Source organism: Penicillium psychrofluorescens, assembly GCF_964197705.1.
Source record: "Penicillium psychrofluorescens genome assembly, chromosome: 2".
Classification (NCBI taxonomy): Eukaryota; Fungi; Ascomycota; class Eurotiomycetes; order Eurotiales; family Aspergillaceae; genus Penicillium; species Penicillium psychrofluorescens.
This window is the reverse complement of record NC_133440.1, coordinates 2,316,981-2,335,374: the sequence shown is the minus strand read 5'-3', so window position 1 is coordinate 2,335,374 and position 18,394 is coordinate 2,316,981. Positions and strand designations below refer to the sequence as shown.

At 42.4% G+C, this 18,394-nt stretch overlaps 5 protein-coding genes across 5 annotated transcripts; 4 read left to right on the top strand and 1 right to left on the bottom strand.

The window, feature by feature from the left end:
* Nucleotides 1-7: 7 nt before the first annotated feature.
* On the bottom strand, nt 8-1,207 carry PFLUO_LOCUS3069 (Purine nucleoside phosphorylase; the record flags this gene model as incomplete). The annotated part of the gene is made up of 6 exons (XM_073780276.1): nt 8-52; nt 115-394; nt 445-647; nt 700-764; nt 817-896; nt 945-1,207. 6 exons carry the CDS (start codon nt 1,205-1,207, stop codon nt 8-10), a joined length of 936 nt encoding a protein of 311 aa, XP_073637147.1.
* Nucleotides 1,208-1,540: 333 nt separating this feature from the next.
* Nucleotides 1,541-2,566, top strand: PFLUO_LOCUS3068 (mitochondrial 37S ribosomal protein rsm10; the record flags this gene model as incomplete). Its single annotated transcript, XM_073780275.1, has 5 exons — nt 1,541-1,591; nt 1,651-1,757; nt 1,819-1,863; nt 1,919-2,343; nt 2,406-2,566. The coding sequence occupies 5 exons, from the start codon at nt 1,541-1,543 to the stop codon at nt 2,564-2,566; spliced, it is 789 nt and encodes a 262-aa protein (XP_073637146.1).
* A 245-nt stretch (nt 2,567-2,811) lies between these two features.
* Nucleotides 2,812-4,164, top strand: PFLUO_LOCUS3067 (mitochondrial; the record flags this gene model as incomplete). The annotated part of the gene is made up of 5 exons (XM_073780274.1): nt 2,812-3,192; nt 3,249-3,329; nt 3,379-3,494; nt 3,547-3,665; nt 3,719-4,164. The coding sequence occupies 5 exons, from the start codon at nt 2,812-2,814 to the stop codon at nt 4,162-4,164; spliced, it is 1,143 nt and encodes a 380-aa protein (XP_073637145.1).
* Nucleotides 4,165-4,370: 206 nt separating this feature from the next.
* PFLUO_LOCUS3066 (uncharacterized protein) lies at nt 4,371-5,876 on the top strand (the record flags this gene model as incomplete). The annotated part of the gene is made up of 2 exons (XM_073780273.1): nt 4,371-4,887; nt 4,945-5,876. 2 exons carry the CDS (start codon nt 4,371-4,373, stop codon nt 5,874-5,876), a joined length of 1,449 nt encoding a protein of 482 aa, XP_073637144.1.
* Nucleotides 5,877-6,065: 189 nt separating this feature from the next.
* Nucleotides 6,066-7,158, top strand: PFLUO_LOCUS3065 (uncharacterized protein; the record flags this gene model as incomplete). The annotated part of the gene is made up of 2 exons (XM_073780272.1): nt 6,066-6,343; nt 6,393-7,158. 2 exons carry the CDS (start codon nt 6,066-6,068, stop codon nt 7,156-7,158), a joined length of 1,044 nt encoding a protein of 347 aa, XP_073637143.1.
* Between the last annotated feature and the right edge of the window lie 11,236 nt (nt 7,159-18,394).

The window sequence follows — 18,394 nt, the reverse complement described above, 5'->3', positions numbered from 1 at the left end:
TGCCTCTTCAAGCGTGGTCAAAGACATTCAGGAGAGCTTGCACCACCAATTTCTACCCCAGACGGTCAGTCCTGGTGTCTACAACATAAAAAGAACAGGAGTGGTGCTTCTTACCTGCATGTCGACTGCGGCGGCACGACCGGCCTGAAGAACCTCCTCATGTCCTGCCTTACCTGCTTCCAGAATGGCGCTAAGTTCTCCGGCCCCTTTGCCTTGAAGCCGTTCCTCGTCCCCCCGGGGGACGGGTGTCAACACAACGTTGTTGGTCACCAGACTGAGTGCAAGCACTCGGATACCGCAATGCCGAGCAACGACGAGCTCTGGCACGGTCGACATTCCCACCACATCAGCCCCCAGCATGCGAAGCATGCGGCTTTCTGCCCTGGTCTCGTAACTGCGGGGATGTCAGTTTGGGGCACAATAATCATGTCGATGTCTCCTCACCTAGGGCCCGCGACGAAAGCATAGACGCCTTCGTGCAGTTTACGGGTGGTCCCCAGGGCCACGACGGTTTTCCAGGCCTGGTGTGTGTGTTGACGAAGTTCCAGGTCGTAGGCATCAGATAGTGGTGGGAAGCGAACCCCAAATTCAGCTGCGTTGGGCCCTCTTAAAGGGTGGGCGCCTGCCAGTCCCGCCATAAATAGATGCTGTGTTAAATCGTTAGCAACGATCTATTGCAGTGTAGAAAATCAATCCTACATCGTTGAGCAGTACGATATCTCCCACGGCGTAGTCGGGATTGAGGCCACCCGCGGCATTGGTCACTGTCCCAGGTTAGAAAGATGAGCCCTTTCCAGGGTTGGAATGGAAACTGACACACGATAGTGTCCACACCGAGCAGTTTGAACACTCGGACGGGGAATGTCACTTGGTCGATGGCATGGCCCTCGTAGTAACTCCGCTGGTTAGCCCTTGACAACCTAGAGTCTCTGCACCGGGCTTACTGTAAGCGCCCCAGCATCAATACGGCGGGGATAGGGCCTAGCAGCCCGAATACTAGCTTGCCAGCATGTCCTGCCACCGTCGACTGCGAGAAATGGGGGATGGTGGCATAGTCGAATTCGGCCCGCGGCTCGTCCTGAATAGTATCGGCAAGGCCGCCGAGGCCTGATCCGCAGACGATGGCCACCCGGGGACGCGGGAAGTCGTGCGGCAATTTTTGTGTCAGAAAAGACACGGCCTCCGCCGCTCGTTCAAAAATAGACATCTTCGCGGGTGGTGAATGGGTGGAGGAAGAAACTGGAGCCCCGCCGGGAAGTGATCGGGGGATCGGGGGAGACTATATAGTTTGGTTTAGAGTTGATCTAACTGCCGCTGCGGACAGGTCGATGGCGCATTGATTTGTTGCCCCTTCATGGTATAATACATACTTACCTAGTATCTACCTAACTCCCCACTAGGTATACACCCGATCTATACAAATCCCCAACAACCCTGGGTGCGCAGCCTTGAAGCCCTGGATGGCAAAGCGGTGAACGATGCGGCAGAAAATACACCGAAAACTGGCAGACTTGCCTTCCTTCCCTGTTCATCGCCAACCATGTTCGCCCTCCCAGTCCGCTCCGTGGCCCGGGCTGCCACGCGCCTCAAGGTAGGGGATTTCTTTTCCCACACCATGATGGAAAAACTTCCGCGCTGACATCTGCCTAGGTGCCTGGCTCCTTGCGCCCGCTATCATCCCATCCCCAACCCAGCCCATCTCAACCCCAGCAGCAGACACCCCCACCAGTGGATGTACCACCAAGATCCGCTATCCAGTATGATTATTCAATTGAATTTTGTGTGTTAAGATAGGTCACTGATCAAAAACTTATCCAGGTCGGCGGAAACGGAGCAGCCCGCCGAACAACCCGTGAAGGAATGGTGAGTCCTTTGTTCCCAATCAGCTGGACGGCAGTTGCTGACTGCTGCATCCTAGGGCGGACCGATTAGGGGCGCTTGGTGAGAACACACGACTGCCGCGGAGTGTACAGGCGATCTACATGCGGCCACTACGCAGGCGAGCGGAACACGGTCTTCCGGTCTGTGATCTTCAATTGCGATCATATAGCGTCCGGAACGTCGAGTTTTATGCGGATTTTGCAATTCGCGCCGCCTACTATCTCAACTTGCCGGTCTCCGGCCCCATCCCCCTGCCGCGCATCGTCGAGCGCTGGACCGTTCCGCGGAGCAACTTTGTTCACAAGAAGAGCCAGGAGAACTTTGAACGGATTACGCTTCGCCGGCTAATTCAAATCAAAGATGGCGATCTGCAAGCTGTTGAAGCGTGGCTCGCCTTTCTCCGCAAATACGCGTTCTACGGTGTGGGCATGAAGGCAAATGTTTGGCAACACGAGAGCCTTGGTACGTTTTATTTTTTGGTCCTACCTTATCCCGTGGTTGCGCACGCACTAATTATGGAATAGAAGTTGGGAAAGCGATGGATGCGTCGGTGGCCGATATTGGAAAGTCGCTCGGAGCGGACCTTGCGCAATTTGGCCTGCGCAAAGGTAGCTCCGCAGACCGCGTCAACACCATATTCGACAATCTGGATAATGAGCGATTCAAGGAACGCCGAGACATCTAGATGGATGCTTCTTCTGCCCCTGTGTCTATAGTGGCCTTGCGCCTTTACCATCCACCCTCCAAAGCCTTCTTCAGGCTTCCTGTATTTTAGCATACTATAACCCTCAACCCCAGACTCCGACCGGGAGCATTTGGCAACCGAACCAGATCGTATGACTTGTACATACTGTGTAGGAGCACGTGACCCGGGGTCTCGGGTTCGAGATTTTGTTTCCAGCGTCGCGTTCCTCCAATGGTCCGACCGAGATGCGGACCACCATCTGTCGCCATGGCACCATCCCGACCAGGCCCCTGCTCGTGAGTGTGCGCCCTGGGGCCTCCATAGCACCCCGGACCGACTACCGACCGAGCAGCTCCAGCGCCAACCGCGCACCGACCATCTTCTCCGGCATTCAACCCACGGGGGTACCGCACCTGGGAAACTACCTGGGCGCCCTCCGGCAATGGGTGAAGCTTCAGCAAGATGCGGATCCGCAGACCAAGCTATTCTTCTCCATTGTCGATCTCCACGCCTTGACTGTCCCGCAAGACCCGGACCAGCTGCGGCGATGGAGGACTGAGGCATTTGCAACCCTGCTGGCCGTCGGCTTGGACCCCAAGCGCTCTACCATCTTCTACCAATCTGCGGTTGGTCATGGTTACCGGGCAGCAGCAGCTCTTTGACTGACGGGTTCTCCCCATAGGTCCCTGCGCATACCGAGTTGATGTGGATTCTAAGTACCGTCGCGTCGATGGGCTACCTATCGCGCATGACCCAGTGGAAGGTGAGGAATCACAGAGCGATGAGCAGGGATTGAATTGACCCCGGTCCAGAGCAAGCTCCAGCTGCCCGAAGATACGACGCTCGACCATTCTGCCGCACGGGCACAGCTACGTCTCGGCCTCTTCTCCTACCCTGTCCTCCAAGCCGCCGACATTCTCGTTCACAGGTACCGTGCCCGTAGCGGATGGATGACTTACGTCCCTGGCTGATCGACCTAGGGCTACACATGTTCCGGTTGGCGAGGACCAGAAGCAGCACCTGGAGTTCTCCCGATACACGGCGAATAGCTTCAATCACATATACGGGCCGATCTTCCCGATCCCCGAGGCCGTCATCTGTGAGTCCGCCTCGCTGCTGCGGCCGAACCAAGTCCGCTGCTAACCCAGCCAGCCCCGGCAAAACGGGTCATGTCCCTCAAGGAACCGACGGTTAAGATGTCCAAGTCGCATACGGATGAGCGATCGCGCATCCTTCTCACGGACGACCCGGCCACGATTTACAAGAAGGTCAAGGTGGCGCTCACCGATTCGGAGGCGACCATCACGTACGACCCGGTGCAGCGCCCGGGGGTGTCCAACTTGATCGAGATCCTCAGCCACTTCGAGGAGCGGCCGTGCGAGACGATTGTGCGGGAGTACGGAAGTGCCAGCCTGCGGACGCTGAAGGAAGAAGTGGCAAAGCAGATTGCGCATCACCTGCGGGAAATCCGGGAGGGCTACGCGGCCCTCGTGGCAAACCCAGCGTCGTTGGACACGATCGCACAGAGGGGGGCGCAGGCGGCCCAGGGCCAGACGGGGGAGACGATGCAAAGAGTGCGGGCGGCCGTGGGATTGTAGCGGACGGACTGACGTACGTAGTATTAATAGCCAAATCGCAGCCTAAACCCAAGACGGCCACCTTCCGCGTCAGCCGTGGCCCACAGTGGTGACGCTCATCACTTGTTCATCCAATCCACTTGACTTATTAATTCTTCCCATAGGAACAGACTAGTTAAGTGACTCGGTTCTTGATTTCTCTCCATGGCTCCTTGTCACCCATCAGAATGTTCGCCATGAGGAATGCACTGCTGCTGTCCCTTGCGCTGCCCGTCCTAGGCGGTCTACACCTCGTCCAACGAGACTCACCCGCCGTCGTCTCGCTCGATATCCAACGCAAGCACGTCGCCGATCCTGTCGCCAGAGACAGAGCCCGGCGCAAGCGCGACCTGACCGTCAGCGAGACCCTGCTCAACGAGGGCACGCTCTACTACTGCAATGTCTCGCTGGGCACTCCCCAACAGGACCTGCGCCTGGTGATCGATACCGGCAGCAGCGATCTGTGGTGCAATACACCCTCCTCCGCCCTCTGCAAGTCTCACGGCGACCCTTGCAGGGCTACCGGTTCCGGCACGTACGATTCCAGCTCGTCCTCATCCTACTCGCTCGTCTCCGATAACTTTAACATCACCTATGCCGACGGCTCGGGCGCCGTGGGCGACTATGTCACTGACACCCTGCACATTGGGGGTACTACGCTCCACAACTTCCAGTTTGGTGTGGGCCTCTCGTCCGGATCAGCAGGTACGTGATTGTTCTCTTCCCTTCGACGTGCGCGCGCAGCTGATATCGGTGGAACAGAGGGCGTCCTAGGTATCGGTTATCCCGCCAACGAAGTCCAGGTCGGCCGCAATGGCCAATCGGCTTACGCCAATCTGCCCAAGGCGATGGTCCAGAAAGGGTTGATTAAGTCGAGTGCCTACAGTCTGTGGCTGAACGATCTGGACGCCAATACCGGCTCCATCCTGTTCGGCGGGGTCAACACCGAGAAGTACCAGGGCACGCTCGAGACCCTCCCGATCCAAAAGGTCGGCGGGGTCTACGCCGAGTTCGTGATTGCGCTCACAGAGGTCGGGGTGAAAACCTCCTCGGGCCACCGCAACTACTCATCCAATGCATTGCCCGCGGCCGTCTTGCTGGACTCGGGAAGCTCACTCACCTACCTCCCCACCGCGATCGTCCGGGACATCTATGAAGAATTGGACGTGCTATACGAGCCCTCCAGCGGCGTGGGATACGTTCCGTGCAGCATGGCCGAGGACGACATCACCTTCGCTTACACGTTTTCGTCCCCGACAATCAATGTCGGCATCAAGGAGCTGGTCATGGACTCGGGGGAGGACCTGCACTTCTCAAATGGGAAGAGCGCGTGCACGTTCGGCATCGTGCCCGCGGGCGACAGCACGTGCGTCCTAGGGGACACGTTTCTGCGGAGTGCGTACGTGGTCTACGACCTTGCCAACAATGAGATCTCGTTGGCCAATACCCGCTTCAACACCGCCGGTGGGAAGGTCGTGGAGATTGGCACCGGCGACGACGCGGTCCCCAGCGCCACCGCGGTGTCACACCCGGTGACCACCGTCGGGGCCGAGGGACCTGGAGCCCGTCTGGGACAGCCGCAAGGGTCGGGTAGCCTCGGTTCCCTGACGAGCAACGCGGCGGCCGTGCCAACCGGGATGCCGAACCATGTGGCACTAGGGCTTATAGGCGCAGGCTATCTATTAGCGTTGTAGATTTTTTTTTTCTTCTTCCTCTTTTCTTTTGGTATATTCGATGATAACATGATGTCGTGATGTGTATACAGGCGTGATCGGGCGCAGATTTCTCTTCCATCTGATTGAACTATTTTTATTCTTTTGTAAACCGCGATTTCCCGTAAATCCACATCCCGCTGCTCCACCACGCAGTCGAGCGCGACAATAATGCCGCGCCTGCCGCCCTCTTTGCTCACCACGGTAGCTCGGGAAAGTCCATTGCTGTCGTTGCTACTCAAGGAGTGCCGCACCCTCGAATCGGCCCGCAATGAGCTGCGCTGGTTACGGGAGCGCGTCCTCCGCGATGGCCCGGCTCCCGGATGGGCCACGAGGCTGAGGTCCATGTGCCGGGCGCGATCGAGAGGGTTGCCGCTTCAGTATATTCTCGGCGACCAGCCGTTCGGCGACTTGGACATCCTGTGCAGACGAGGCGTGTTGATCCCTAGGTCTGCCCCTGATTCCACCCGCGGAGAGCACCCGTCTAACCCTTCGTAGGCCCGAAACTGAGGCCTATACCTTCCAGGCGGCCAAGTTGATCCGCCGGGCTATAGAGACCTCGGGAACCAAGTCTCTGAGCGTTCTCGATCTCTGTACCGGAACGGGCTGCATCGCCCTGCTGCTACATGCGCTTCTAGCACCGCATATCGAACAATTACGGGTTATAGGCATCGACATCAGTCCCGCAGCGTTGCAGCTCGCACGCAGGAACCTAACCCATAATCTTGAACGCGGCTCCTTGACCGACCGTGCATCTGCAGACGTGCAGTTTCACCTCGCGGATGTGCTCAGGGACGATAAACATGACATCCCGACGGTGGAGGCCGTGTTATTCGACCAAGGCCTGCCTGCATGCGACCTACTTGTCTCAAATCCGCCTTATGTCTCGCCGTCTGATTTTCGGGATGGCACAACGGCGCGCAGCGTTCGGCATTTTGAACCCAAACTGGCATTAGTACCGCCCTCCCTTCATGGTCAGGTTTCTGATTTGGGTCAAGAGGACGTCTTCTATAGTCGAATCATCACTCTATCCCGAAAGCTCCGACCCCGAATCACGGTCCTCGAGTGTGGTGATCTAATGCAGGCGCGTCGAGCGGCTGCGATCCATGAATCGGTGACTGCAGAGGTCTCGGAAGACTTCTCCGTGGAGGTGTGGCCGAGTGGACAACGGGACCTGGAAGAGAATGGCTTCCATGCTCATGATGGCTCCCGGTGTGTGATCATCCAAAGACGTGACAAGGACCTTTGCAGACAACCGGACTGACATCGAGTCTCTGACATGATATCATTCGGAAAGGCTAGTTTAGTATCCTAAGTTATTTTACCTCTTGTATGTACACAGATAGGCAACTGTATCAGGACCTGGATATATGCACATGGCCACTAAAAATCTTGAAAAATATTTTCTTGTCTCATGCAACTGTTTGCGGGTGATCCAACCAAAAGTCACGCACGCAAGAAAACACCAGCATTAGAATCTCTGCAAGTCTAAGTTTTGACCCTGTCACTAGAGCGCCACCCGGTGGGTATCTTCGGGACCTGGTGAGACACTTAAGGTCCTCGATCAACCGCTTTATGCCCATTGGATGGTTCTCTATTGCTTGTTGAAAGGACTTCGGGTATAGCTATACGATTAGGCACGCGGGAAATACGATGAGTAACCTTGGAATACAGATCATTACCTCATTCAAACTGAGCGGGCTGCATGATCTGCTAAACCCAAATTAAGGGCGTTAATCTGGCCAAATAGAGTAGTATATATAAAAGTCATATCTAGTGCATGATTTCTATGGCAAAATACGCGAAAGGCACTATATTATGCGTATAGTGAAGTTTTTCGTAGCCCTATACGAAGGGATATTTTCTACTACGGATGAGATTTTGAAAATATTGACTAGAGGGTTGTCTAACAGCCTATTACTTTATCTAAAAATTCTAAACAGACATGCAATATTCCTAGTTCTTCTACGAATCAGTTCATGTCTTATGTAAAAAAATTCCTACCACGTATCTGTATCATCCTAGCCTCCTTTTGTAGGACGATAGAGATATATACTACTTTTGAGAATAACCAAGTATTATGAGTACTTCATAGTATCCCCTGGGTCTAAGGACTAATTGCTGGCTCCTAAGACTTAGTTACTAGTTAATCCAGCTATTTATATAGCCTCTTACGGCGCTTATCTATACGTTTATGCACACGATTAGTACGTAACTAGCTTTAAGGTAGTAACCAAGCCATATAGATTAGGTGCACTGTCGTAGTATACATGACGGAATAGCTACTATTAACGTATTCCACAAGCGAGCGCGCCATCCAGCTGAGCGCGCCATCCAGCTGAGCGCGCCACCCCAAAACACCATAGTAATCGCAACTCGATATTTCAACAACTACAAGTTCATGTTAGTTAGTTATTAGTATGAAGCTATTAATATGTGTAACAAATAGTATAAACTTATTGAAATCAAAATCAAACAATTATTTTAACGCATTACCGAAAAATACCAGTAGTAGTAGTAGTGTTCATTTGCCCGATGTAGCTTGCCTTATATACAGCCGCTATGCGGGAGACCGAAAAATACTAGTGTGCATGCGGTTAATATATATATCCGAACAACAAAACCTCCCAAATTTTTTAAACCTCTTTAATAGGCTAGATAGAGTCAAAATAGCATGAGGATACTATAAAATCCTATATTAAGCTATGGTTGTTGAGACATTGAATGCCGTTTACTATAGTGTTTTAGGGTAGCGCGCTCGGTTGGATGGCGCACTCGCTTATGGATTACGTTATACTAATAGCTATTAGTAATAGGGTAGTAGTTTTCATTTGCCCGATGTAGCTTGCTTTAAGTATAGCCGCTATGCGGGTGTATAATCAGGCCTACCCGATAGCGATAATACTGCGTAGCACCTAGATGTCTCTCTCTGTACATAGAGAGGTAAGAATAAGAAATATCATAAAATATTGATCGACCTAATAAATAGGCTCAACATAGTCTAGGGATTACTAAATAATGCGTGATACTAACTATGGTATACCTATACTATTTAGACTATGTTAAGCCTATCGCTATAAGTTTTAGTATTGCTATAAAAGAATCATTTATTTTATATTTAGGTTAGTTTGTACTATTCTCTATGCCTATTAGTAGCGCTATACGAATAAGTAATTAAAAACAATGTATTATTGTTAAAATGTTAAGGTATAAAAATATACTACTTACTATAGTATTTTAGGGTGCGGCGCTCGCTTAGCAATTCGTTATAAGATTAAGCTTAACAAAGACATTTAACTTAGATATTACGCCCTCTATAAGCTTACTACTTAGAAACTAGAGGCTATTTAGATATATATCTTAGAGAACCTTTATAGACGTCATATAATCTATAATCTATAGAAAAGACGGCTGAGCTAGCATACACTATAGGTAAGCGCTTTTCTTCTAGGCTATAACTTAATCTATAAGCGAGCGCGCTACTAAATCGCGGTTGCGCCCTAACGCGTCAACTTTATCATTTCAAATACTTACTATGCCCCCCTATTCGCAAACAAAATCGCTAAAACTCTATTAATTAGCGAAAACAGTATTCTAACCTAAGGATATCTACAAGTTCAACGAGATAGGCTTCGTAATAGGCCTAATTACGACTACTAAGGTCATCCTAAGAGCTGAATACTATAGTTAGAGGTCGTTAAAATAGCAAGGGAATCACAAATAGGCTATATCGATTGAATATATGAATACGATAGGATTTATACTCCCCCCAACTATTATCTTTAAAGTGAAAACCTACTACTATAAAGCTTAGTATAATGACCTAACTAACGATTAGAGAGTTAATATTAGCGATAATAGTTAGACTATAGATTAAATTAGGCTTTAATAGCTAGAAAAACAATTTATCCCTACAAACACTAGTCGTACTAAGGGTAAATATCGACTACTAGTTATTAATAGCTATAGTAGCTATTCAACGCCTTATTTTAATCGATTATACTCCAAAAACAATATTATTGATATTATTATAATTTGTATGCCTCTATATTCATTATATCTATTGTAGCCCTTAGATATAGGCCATCTAGTGTATTTAATTTAAACATTTAATTAGTACTATATATTAAAGAAGATACTGAATAATATAATTAACCTCTAAAGTATATATATAGGGGACTAATTAAGGTGAAAGCGTAATATAATATTAATTATATCAATAAGCTTAATTTCCTTTAGATAACTAATAGTTTAAGTGCTTCTATATAAACCTATAGAAATACTTAAAGCGCTTTTGAAGTAGCTAGTTTGGTACAATATAATCTAGATAGGGTTATTTTAAAGCTTATTATCCAACTTTAGATACTAACGCCCCTGGGTAGTCGACTAGGTAGTTAATTAAGTATATAGAGCCTAAAACGCTAGTAAATCCTAAATAATTATATTAATTAGCTTTATTAATTAAAATCCTAGTTAGTTATTAATTATAAAGCGATCTAGGCCCTAACGTAATCTATAAGCGACCCGCCTACCCAAAACACTATAGTAAACGTGATAAATTACAACTCATTATCTCAGCAACAATAGCTTAACGGGAATTGATAGGGACACAACAGCTTTTGTTAGGGACACAACAACTTATGTAATAGAATTGATTATCCAAGTAGAATTATCATGTGATCTGTATTAGGATTTCATTCTGAATTCCACTCTCTCTCTATAATTTACATGACCTTCGTGTATGCCCAATTTCACCACAATTGCTGCATTTTGGCGCTGCTTTCTTCCGCTTCTGTATAGGCTCCATCAATGATTTGCTCTGCCTAATCCTGATCCCGCTTCCGCTTTTTAGGCTTTGGCAATGGAATTATAGGTTCTAGAAGTGGTAGATATTCTGATTTGCCCTCCTCTTCTAAGCCTAATCGCCAGAATGGGTGGATATCTGTCAATGGAATGGCCTAATTTCGCTTTAATAGATCAAAAATTCTATGAGCGCATGGTAGGCCCATAGTCCTTGTAAATTCATTTTGGTAGGGGCCTAAGGGAGCTATTTCTATAGCTCTTTTAGCCTTTGAAACTTGCTCACTGATTCGTCGAATCGAATATCGCGAAGTCCTAAGCATAATATTAGCATAAAGCTCTTACGATGGCACATTTACCCTTTGAATTTGGTCGCTTACAAAATCGTACGTAAGGGTACTATGCTACGCTTGTAAATCTTATGAAATCCCTTCAAATCCAAATAGTATATCGCCTATTAAACTACCTAGATATTTTTTTAAAAATGCATATAAGCCTTCTACCTAGGATGTCGCTATATTACCTAAGTGTAGATATTGCTGAATCTACGCATTTATGAATTTCTCTTTATAAATTAGCTAAGTTTCCTCTATATAACGTATTTCACAAGCGAACCGATCACACAAGCGAGCCGATCACCCCAAAACATCATAGTAAATGCGATATTTTACAACTTGATATCTCAACAGCAATGGCTTAATATAAAATTTAATTATATACTACTATTATTTAGGTCATACCGAGCATATTTCTAAAGTTTGAATTAATTTCGAGGTTCATAGAGATTTGCCAGTTTAGAGATATATATTTAGCACTCGATTGCATGTATTTTTTGGGAACGTAGTAAAATAACTATTTGATCTCGATTTAAGTATGTTTATACCATTTAGTATACTTATGAATGATACCATACTAATAATCTATTAAAATCAACTCATGGTGGTTGAACTAACGAGTTGTAAAGATATCCTATTTATTATGGTGTTTTAGGGTGATCGGTTCGCTTGTGTGATCGGCTCGCTTGTGAAATACGTTAGCGAATAGAAAGGGGGTGGGGGGGGGGGGACTACTTCCTAAATTCTAGAAGCCTAGAATCATATATCTCTTCTATAGTAGAATAACTTAGCTAATTCCACGATTATAGAAATTTTTGATGCTTATCATTTGTAGAGAATTACTACTTCGTATATTGTATCACATTTTTATTAATATGCTATATATAAAGTAAATGTGGATATCTAGGGTAGACATCTATAATTGCACCTAATAAAGCGAGATCTCGATCAGTATAAAGAACTAGTTTAAAGGGTAAGGGATTTAGGAAGGAGAAAAACGCTTTTAAAGCCTAAATATAGCTCTCTTCTTGCTTATTTCGCATAAAGCAGAAAGCAATACTAAAGCTTGAATTTGAAGGGCTTATACCACTAATATGCAATAGAGGCATTTGATAGCGATTCGTCTTATAAGTGCAATCTAGTAACTTCAGACATACGATGAATAGTTTGAAGCTGATTATCTGTAAATTTATGCGCTGATGGATGAACTATCATATTATTAGCTGCATGATTATGATTTGGATTTCGTACCTATAATTCCTACTGCTTACTATCATTAATTCTCTTCCCATAGAGCTTAAATAGGCAGCCAATCCGTCGTGTAGTTGTTAATCGTCGGTTCGCCCCTTCAGGTGCTTTAATTCGGTCACGATAGGTGCCACCACGGTCACAACCAAGAGTAATGTTTCGATTTGCTTTTAAAGCTCTAGTAGTAATAGCATAGCCTTGGGAGAGAGCATGTCGACGCACAGATGCTAGTAGGAGCTCTCTAGAATCAAAGATCTGCTCTATAGGGGGGTCCATTTTGAAGTAGATAACTACAAAGCTTTAGAAGGAGGGGGGGAGGGGGGGGGGAGGGAATGATTTATAGTAGAATAGACTATAGAATGATGTTGCTATAGTAATCCTAATACAGATCACATGATAATTCTACTTAGATAATCAATTCTATTACATAAGTTGTTGTGTCCCTATCAATTCCCTAGCTTGACATGATATTTAGTTGTATTCTAGTGCTATTTATATCATATTTAATCAATTTATGAAGTTTAACATTTTTTATAACGTCTAGTGATTCAGACGTATATATTTAGTGCCATTACAAATGTATCTTTTAGTAATAGAAGACTAGAGGAGACCTTAGATGATTGGATTTAAATGCCTATAGGTATCTTATAGGGATTACTACGATTACTACTATCGCTAATTCTCTAATTAAAGGGAACTCTTATAGTTAACGTAGGGAGTAGCCCTTTCTATAACTTGATAAATTTGTTAGGTAGTAATGTTTCTATAGATCTTATATAGTATCCTAGTATATAGTATACCCTACCCCTCTTGAAGTTAAGGAGGCTATAAAACTAGTTAGTAGGTACTTATCTTTACTTTAGAAATAAGTAGCTTAAGCACTTTTAAATAACTTTATTAATAAATATAATATTATAACCTAAATCTCTATAGGGGAGAACCACCTCTACTAGATAGGTACTAATAATATCTTAATAGTATACTTCGTAGAGCTTTAAGCGCTTAAAATATCATTATAGCTTATATTAGGGAATAACTATATATAAGAAATAGTTGTCTTCTCTAATAGCTAAGTAGCGCTTATAGTATACTAGTAGCTAATAAGTCTAGTAATACTCCCTAATTATATAAATTCTACTTGTTTTACTAAATACTTTTAAATACTATTCCTAACTCGTTCTGGTATAAGGCGATTAAGATACTAGTTGTTATTAATATTCTTTACTAGCTTTGAAATGCCTACTTCTACAAAGGTTATGATCTAATATACTTCTAGTTATACTTCTAAATATAGTCGCTAAGTTTCTAGAATTAGTTATTATATAACGAATATCCTATGTAGTAGAATAATATGGCCTACTTCCGAAGGGCTACCTTAGAGGCTAAAGGGGCATTTCTATAGACTATACCATCTATATTATCCTTATTAGGGAATAAGCTAAATTGTATTAATTAATAGAGTATCCTATGTATAAGAAGGAATCGTTAAAGAAGAAAGAAAGAAATAAGGGGGAAAACATAGTAGAATAGAAAGGCGGTTAGCGTACAAAGCTTTAGCTAAGTATAAATATAACAGGACTTCGTACGAAGTTCCTATAATAGTGCTAGACTATATTAGAATAGTATAGGGGAAGGACAAAGTTATTTCTCTACTCCTACTTAATATCTCTAGCATATATAATAACATCTTATATAAATGACTAATCTATAATCTTTAAAAACGACGTCTAGGCTAGCTAACTCTATAGGTATAAGCATTTCTTATAAACTAAAGTACTTATATCTAAATACTAGAAGGAACCTTAGACTAGATCCCTATACTAATAGGCATCCTATAGGGATTACTACTTTCTCTAATCCTCTACCTCTTCTATAATACTAACTTAATCTAGGTCTATATAATACTAGGTAGAGATTTTATAACTAGTAGATAGGTAGATAACGTTTATATAATAGCTATAGGACAAATAGAAGGGTAGAATATTATAAAACTATGATAAGTATATAGTAAATCGATATAGTAGGCTAAGCGCTATATATCTATCTTTAACCCTAATAAATATATATTAATTTACTTTGTCCCCCTAGGCATATAATTATAATAATTAATACTTATAGTTAAAGGAGTTAGTAGATATAATATAATAATCTAGCCTATAGAGACTATAGAAAGATACCTTAGCTTTTAGCTAACCTAAAACTTATATTCAAGTACTATTATAATAAGGTTAATTAAAGGTAATAATTCCCTTTAAGCATTTTATAGCCTTATAGGTTCTATATAGGGAGCCTCCCTCTCTACTATATAGAGAATCTACTAAGTAGTAATCATCCTAAAAATACTTTATAGCGTTAGTATATAGTACTTACCCCTTATAATAGGAAGATAGAGGCTAAAAAGATTAGTAATTAGTTTATAACTATCTAGAAATAAGCTATCTACCTAATTAGGGGAGTATTTAAGACTAGCTTAGCTAAAGCCTTAGATATTAAGCTTTACCTCTTACTAATTAGTATCTAAATAGACTATATTATATAAGAAACTATATTATGATTATATATAGGGCTTATATATATAATCCTAAAGACTATACTCTAGTAGAGACTATAGTAATAGCGTAATAAGGGAGGATAAGTACTAATAGAGGTATAAGCCTAGTAGAAGGGTAGATATCTTATAACTCCCCTAGATACTTTAGCTAATAAGTAGGAGAGTTAGAAGGTATTCGTCTAAGTACTATAGTAAGTACTATTAGTAGTATTTATTAATAACTATAAAACTATAATTAAGAAGTACCTTAATATTTAGATAAAACTACTAAGGGAGATCCTACTTATTATCTATATAGATAGTAGTAGAATTAAAGGTAGAATTAGAGTAGTAGCTCTTATAAACGCTATAGGCGAGTACTAGTACTATTAGATAAGCATAGATAAGATATCTAATATAACATATAAGTAAGTAGGCTATATAAGCGAGTAGGCTACCTACCTGATTATAATTATTTTAAATCGATTTATTAGACTACTAATACTATTAATTTCAAATTTCTATCTATTAGACCTATTAGGGTAGTACGTTCTATTATGCCTAACTTAACTACATTCACTACATCGCGTAGGGGCGCGTCTGATTAGCTATAAAGCTAATATATCTACTTCCGTAGGGGGTCTTTTTTAGGCTTTATTAGCCTAATCCCTTAACTCTATTGCCTTCTATATACTAAAGCCCTCTATATAAGCTATACGCTTAGTCGATTTCTTACGCTTTTGCTTTTAACTAGTATTTTCTATACGCAAAGTACGATTTTCCTCTATTAGAATTGCTATATGATTCATCGTAAGATAGTATACTTTAACTAGCTAATCGAACGCCCTATTAGTAGGCGTAGGAGGGCTTTATAATCGACGACTAATACTGATTTTAATTAATAAAGCTTATTATTTTAATTAGTTAGGATTTACTAGCGTTTTTAGCTCTATATACTCGATCTACTACCTAGTCGACTTCCTTAGGGGGTAGGCGTCTAAAGTCGAATATTAAGCTTTTCTAGTACTATAGTTAGATTAAATAGGACTAAACTAGCTACTTTAAAAGCGTTCTAGATGCTAGCAAGTCTAGAAATAGTCCTTGATTATATAAAATCGACCTATTTACGCATATAATTACTTTTAAATATATCTCTCTAGCCATATAATAGATATTTTAGCTCTAAACTCCATAAATTAATTAAATATACCTCTCTCTACCTAATCTACCCCTAATATTTAGTATAATACCCCTTTACGCGCTTTATAGCTATAATTCGCCTAGGTACTAGCCGAATTAGGTTATTAATCGTCCTCTAATCTAAAGCATCCTAATCCTTATAAATATAAGCCTTAAAGAACTCCTAATAAGCCTCTGATTGCCGTATATTAACTAATTTAGGATGTAGTTCAAAGATTTTTGATTTTAAAAGTCTCTAAATAGGTTTAATTAGGTTTAAATCGGGGGAGTACGGAGGCTAATCTATTACCTCTATCCTATAGCTTTTAAACTACTCTTATATAACGTATAACTTATAAATCTTCGTACTATCTTATTAATAGATAGTACTAGGTTTATAGTCCTTAATAAGACCCTCTTTAAGTACATTTAGGTATGATTCTATAGTATACCTATTATAAGGAGAGTTAGAATCCTAGTCTATAATAATTAACTTTGTATAACTACTAATCTAAATTCTAGCCTAAACCACCTATGAAATATCCTTTATATAAGGCTTAATATCCATAAAATTACGTCGATATGCTTTAGACTAGAATCTAAAGACCTATTAGTTAGTAGAATTAATTAAACGTTAAACTCAATATTCGTCTTAGAATATAATATTTAGTAATTCCCTATATCTCCCCTAAATTTGAGCGAATCGCTTCTATTATTAAGTAGTTATAGGGTTTAAAGGTATCCGCTTATATAATATGTATTTCTTAAGGTAATATTACCTTAGAATTTTATAAATAGTCTTATAATATAGATTTCTAGGTATATTTACGGATAGGACCCTATAGCTCTACTATAGGTTCTAACGAGCGAGATAAAAAGAGATATCTATAATTAGATTAGGTAAAGAGCTTAGGACAACCTATATAAGGGCGAGTTTCGACGTCTATACGTTATTAGAATCGATAGCGTATTTTATAGATTATACTTCGAGAAACGCCTAAATCAAATCCAATTTTAGTAGGCGATTACCCTAGTTTAAGCGTATACAAAATTGTAGAGCGCGTTAAAACTATAAAGTTTAGTATTTAGCCTTCGACTTCTACTTATTTTAGTCCTAAACCGACGTATGGTTATTAAGTAAACTAAAAAACAAAATAGGGGACGCGTTGTACATACGCTAAAATTGGGGCGGTGTTTCTAGACTAAATTGACGCATTGTAGTAATAAAATTAAGCTTATTAATATAGTTAACTCCTACTCGCGCTTTAGCTTTAATTATCCCCTAATATACGCGCTTTAGGGGGGTAGAATAGCCTATATCTAAAGGTGATTATAGATGCGACGTATATATAGGCACATAATTTAGAATAATATCGTTTTAGGCGTATAATTTGTTAAATTTAGCTAATAAATGACTACTATAGCTATTAAGAGTAAGTAGTCGAAATTTGCGCTTAGTACGACTAGTCGTATAAGGGATAAATTGCTTTCTTAGCTATCGTAGCCTAATTTCGTCTATAGTCTATCTATTAGGGCTGATTTTAATTCGTTAATCGTTAGGTAGATTATTATACCATATTTATTATTAGTATAATAACAATTTAAAGACGATAGTTAGTAGGAGTATAAATCCTATCGTCCCTATATATTTAATTAATATGACCTATTTGTAGTTCCCTAGTTATAAGAGAGCCCTCTAACTATAGTATTTAGCTCTTATAATGACTTTAGTAGTTGTAATTAGGCCTATTATAAAGCCTATTTCGTTAAAATTATAGATATCCTTAATTTAGATACTATATTCGTTAATTATACTTCGTATAAAGTCGAACTATAGCCTAATAATATATAGATCTTCATATAAAGCCCTTTAGTAATTATACCATTAAGAATAGCGCGCTTTAAGCTCTAAATAGCGATTAGTATAGTTATAGACCTATTTAGTCCTAACGGGCTAACTATCACGCTTCTTCTATAAGATGATATTTGCTATATCCCTAACCATTAATAGTCTAGGGGTAGATCCGCACGAATCTATAAATAGAATCTATTATTAGAGTGATTACTCTTCTTTAGGAGTGAATTTATGATTATTAGCGCGCGTATCTCTACGAAATTATTAGCCACCTATTCGACGTTAGAGGGTAGAGCGTGGGATTTCGAATATGCGTGTAACTTCGCGAATAGTTAGAATTTCGCTATTCTAGAAGGCTTTTATTATAAGCTAGATCCTACCCTCTTAATAGAATTTTAGGAATTTTGATTACAAATAGGGGGCATAGTAAATAGTTGAAATAAGGAAGTTAGATGCGTTAGGGCGCAATCGTGTTTCCTAACATACTCGCTTACGGGTTACGTTAACTTTTAAAGCTATTTATAATACATCCCCTTAGGGATCTATCTATATA